At 31.2% G+C, this 4,849-nt stretch overlaps 1 protein-coding gene across 1 annotated transcript; it reads left to right on the plus strand.

Annotated features, from left to right (window-relative positions):
* The first annotated feature begins 1,881 nt into the window (after positions 1-1,881).
* LOC112089132 lies at positions 1,882-4,419 on the plus strand. The gene is made up of 8 exons (XM_024160109.1): positions 1,882-2,028; positions 2,108-2,354; positions 2,452-2,548; positions 3,016-3,145; positions 3,372-3,565; positions 3,650-3,773; positions 3,857-3,997; positions 4,147-4,419. Exons 1-8 carry the CDS (start codon positions 1,882-1,884, stop codon positions 4,417-4,419), a joined length of 1,353 nt encoding a protein of 450 aa, XP_024015877.1.
* The last annotated feature ends 430 nt before the right edge of the window (positions 4,420-4,849 follow it).

Below are 4,849 nucleotides of genomic sequence, written 5' to 3' on the forward strand. Positions count from 1 at the left end.
ATGGGAAACATCTAATCAACTAACAACTTCTCAATAAAATACAGAGGCCGAGGAAGAAGAATAACTTACTTGGTGCTTCGGCGTTTGAATGGAAGTAGAAAAGCTTCGTCAAATTTCCCGAATTAAATCATGAGTCGATGTTGGAAACCCAGTTTTCTATTTCAGCAAACCCAATCGATTAATAAGAGAGAGCAGAGTCGACCTGATTTCTGATTTGCTGAAATTTTGGTTCGAAATGTTTTTATTGGCTGAAACCTACCTATTTCATATTGGTCGACATTTTCTACCAACACTTTTGATTGGATGAAATTATCAAATTCTCATTGGGTAAAAACTCATTTTTGCAATTCACCGAAATTAAGGGTAATATGGGGATAACAAGTTTTAGAGAGGACCACTTGGCTTGTCCGCGATATGTTTCTATTGGCTGAAATCTCTTTGTTTTCTATTGGTCGACAATTCCCACCAAAACTTCTGATTAGCTGAACTTTCTCAATTCTCATTGGTCGATTATTCATTTTTCTTATTCACAATTAAGGGTACCATGAGATAACACATTTCATTCAAAGAAAGGAGACCACTACTAATATGAGAGAATAACTTAAGAGGTTATTTCATCACTATAATGATACACATGAGAATTTCACCCCCTAGCTTCTCAGATACTCTCTGATATCTCCTCTTGGTAATCTTTTTTTTTTCTTTTTCTTACAAGTCACCTTTATTATGTGCTTCTTCTTCTTACAGGTCCTCTTGGAAGCAGAGCCGTGCCTTGCTTGTATTAAAAAAGGCAATTGCGTTAGGCCACCTAAATTTATTTTAGTTGTTAGGGCCATATTTTTTTATAGTTTTAACCACATATGTAAAATATATGATTTTATTTGTTATATATAGTAGAAGAATATTATGTAGTAATAATATATAAATGTTTAAGATACAATTACAATAAAGATGTAAGGTATTATGATGTTTAAAATTTCATTTTGTTTTAAAAAACTGTAATAGTATTAACATTAAAAAAACTATAAATAAAAAAACATATCTTACACTATTAAAAGAGAAGTACATTTAGGAAATTGACTTCAGTATTACGTGTTATATTACATGAAATGCCATTATAAAAAATGTATTCCACGAAAAAAAAAAAAACTGAAACCAAAGAGGATCCGTGTCTTTTATTTTGACCTGTTTAAAAGGACGCAGATCCTTTAATTTGACCCGTTTTGTTATTTTAGGCAATTCATTATTTTTGAAGATGTAATTCCTTTGAAATATTTAGCTCTTAATAATCGGGATAAATGAAATAGATATCGCAATAAATATATTTACATATTAAGAACATTTTACGCATGAGAGAATCTTGAATTCAAAATATAAGAGAAAATATACAAATCTTCAAATCTTTTTTCTCGCATACCCGATTATTAACACAATAATAACAACTTCCAAGAATGACGTATTTAGTTATTTGCCAAAATATTGTATTAATTTAAATTTGAACATATATACTTAGCCGCCAATGTAACTTCCCTCTTAACGACATTGTATAAAATCTGGAAATTTTATTTTGAGCTATTGCTAAATCTCAATCTATGAGAATATTCTATTAGTTTGTTATTGAATACTATCCCATTTATTTCGGATCACTGTATAGATACTCAATAACAACTACTTTACAAAAAATATAGGATTTGCTATTTCCAATCAATATTGTGTTCAATTTGAATTGAGAAAAATATACATGGCCGCCAGATTACATACAGCTCAACGGTATTGCGAAAACCCTATACTGTTTCACTATAAATACGACACTACCGTATTCCATTTCACTCTACATCAACTACAACTTTCTCTACTTTTACTTCAGTTCAATTCTTTGCAATGGCTTCCAACATGAGGTTAACCCTTTTGGCTGACTTAAAGCCATTCAAGACTAGGTGGAAGGTGCAAGTGAAGGTGCTTCACACTTGGAAGCAATATCAGACTAAGAGTGGAGAATCTCTCAAAATAATTCTCGCAGATGAAATGGTATGTTCAAGTGATGTATAATTACATTTTCGTACTACTAACTATTAATGGTTTACTTATAAACATTTTTTATTTTCAGGGTACCAAAATCCACATCACCGTCAAGAAAAACCTGTTGCATCGTTTTGAGCGGTTGATGGTTGTCGGTGAATGGAAGTTCATCGAGAACTTTTCATTGAACCAGGTGTCCGGTCAATACCGGGCCACAAAGCATCAGTTCAAGATGTCCTTCATTTCATCCACCGTTGTCACCAAAAGTGCTAATCGATCTGACAGTCGATTTTTCGAGTTCTTAGATTATGATACAATTTTGAACGATTCCAAAAGTATAAGTTTTTTGATCGATGAGTTTCCATTTATCTATATAGTTAGTTTATTATATTTATATACGTATTCATCTGACTTCATTTTTCAAAATACCAGATGTTATTGGACGAGTTGAAAGTGTACGTGAACTTGAAACAATACCTGTCATGAACAAGGACACAAGCAAGTGTGAGTTCGACTTGTGTAATGTGAAGTGAGTATATACGGTTAACGTTATTTTTTACTACGTTTACGTTATTTTTAATTCTTTTAAATATTTACTCTAATCTAATTGAACCGTATTATATATATATATAGAGAAGAGCGCTTACCATGCATACTTTGGGGTAAATTTGGCGAGCAAGTCTATTCAGCTTGTCAGAATGTTGGCGAACATGGGTCATCATTGTAATCTGTTTTGAAAAAATCAATGTGTTTAGAGGTAAACATATTTAATTACAAAATTGTTGTTTCAACATAAAATACAATGCATTTTGGTTATTTGTTTAAGTTATCATAGGTGAACGTCAAATTACCAATTCTTTCCAAACCTCTAAGGTGCTCATAGATCTTAACGATCCAGATGTCATTGATCTCAAAAAAAGGTAAACAATTTATTTATATATCAAACAAAAATTTTGACAATGTGATTATTAATAATAATTGTTTTCCAATATGAAGTTTACCTGTAAATGGCGGAAATATTACTTTCTTGAGTAGCAAGCCACATCAGAGGATTTCTTATAATGATGAGAGTAATTTTGATCAGTTTCCAATGGTGACTATTGCTGAACTGCAGGATTATCTGGAGGTATATAACAAAGTTGTCATAACTTTATTATATGTTGATAAAATGATATGTCTTTGGGAAATGATTTTTTAGTATATAACTAATAACATAAAATACTTAAAGGGTATAAAACCTTATATATGGTATCGACTAAATTAAAGGTATAACTCAAACCTAAACTTTTATGTGTTAATTTATCAATAGAGTTTATGCAATTATGGTGACTGTTCTATTGTTAAATATTCAGGTTGGAAAATGTAAAAACATGTGTACTGTATACGCGGTTGATACAGATTGGTCATGGTTTTACTTGGTTTGCACTAAGTGTGGGAAAAAGGTCTACAAAATCCCAAAACGCGAAGACGAGAAATTTTGTGATAAAACTAAGAAGCTTTATTCATGTGAAACATGTGATGCCAAAGTTTCATCTGTCAGTGCGAGGTAACTAAATTTTATAAATTACTAAATAACAAATTGTATGCCAAAAACATATAATCACATGTTTACATTTAAAATATATTGTAGATACAAACTCCATCTTTGTGTAATGGACAACACGAGCAAGATCAAGTGTTTTCTTTTTGATTCAAATGCAAAGAATATTGTTAACCAATCTGCTGATGAAATTTTAAAAAGGACATACGATGAGGTATTATACACTTTATATATTTTATTTCAATTAGTTTTATATTAAAAAATCATTTCCCCAATACTTATTATTTTTCAACATAGATACAAGATCTGGATGTTGTTCCTGATGCACTGCAAAACTTGGTTGGGAAGACTTATCAGTTTCTAATTTGTGTTGAGAAAGAAAATCTCTACGGTGGTAGTAATACATACAAGGTCGGAAAGGTTTGGAAAGACAATCAGGTTTTGACTACCACCGTTGATGATGCGAATGAATCTGAAGATGGGGGTAATCAGAGTTTACTTTGACGATCAGGTAAAATTCATATGATGTGAATGTATTTTTTATATTTATGAGACAATCCTATATCTTGAAAATTTATTATTTATAGGCATCATTGATGAACACACATAGCCAAGAGTCTTCGGATGATGTTTCTAGCAATATCAAAACTCCTTTATCAAAGCGTGAGCGTGATGATCCTAAAGATTCAGTCGACTCATCCTCATCGTCTAAGAAGTCATGTAATAGTGGGAATAGTGTGGAGACGATATATGCTAATGAAGTGATTGATGAGGATACATTGAAGAGTGATGATGTTTTGGTGAACGCTTTTCTTACAAGTGAATCCAATGAAGGTGTTGCAAAGGGACAAACTCGATGACGTGGTGGTGGTAAAGTTGTTGGCAAAGAGGGAGGCAAAAATGGGAAGATGTGATCCCATATATTCTGGAGTTTATGAATTTGTTATTATTCAATTTTTTATTGAATAACTTTATGTTTTCCAATATTTGGTTTAGTATTTTGAGCATTCGGATATTTTTTTGTGTGTGGTTAGTTAATTGTTTCTAGAATTTGAATTATTAATAAAATATGTTTGGGTTTTGTATACTATGTTCGTCAGTCACATGTTATACATTTTAATTCATTTGCATAAAATAATAGAAGTATAATATATGAGTAGTTTAAATAAATACTCCTTATGAGTTTTGATGATGATCCTTACGAGTTCTGACGAACTTGAGAAGCTAATTTAATTTTTTGCGGTATTTGTGAAACTTTTTTTGTTGCATATTTTGTTGCTAGAATTTTGC

This window comes from Eutrema salsugineum, unplaced genomic scaffold (assembly GCF_000478725.1).
Source record: "Eutrema salsugineum unplaced genomic scaffold, Eutsalg1_0 scaffold_12, whole genome shotgun sequence".
Lineage (NCBI taxonomy): Eukaryota > Viridiplantae > Streptophyta > Magnoliopsida > Brassicales > Brassicaceae > Eutrema > Eutrema salsugineum.

Excerpts from the sequence above, each read along its gene's own strand:
- LOC112089132 (XM_024160109.1), top strand. The coding sequence starts at position 1,882 with ATGGCTTCCAACATGAGGTTAACCCTTTTGGCTGACTTAAAGCCATTC. Across the intron at positions 2,355-2,451 it reads AATTTTGAACGATTCCAAAA|ATGTTATTGGACGAGTTGAA; the intron begins GTATAAGTTTTT and ends TCAAAATACCAG. Across the intron at positions 3,146-3,371 it reads AACTGCAGGATTATCTGGAG|GTTGGAAAATGTAAAAACAT; the intron begins GTATATAACAAA and ends TTAAATATTCAG.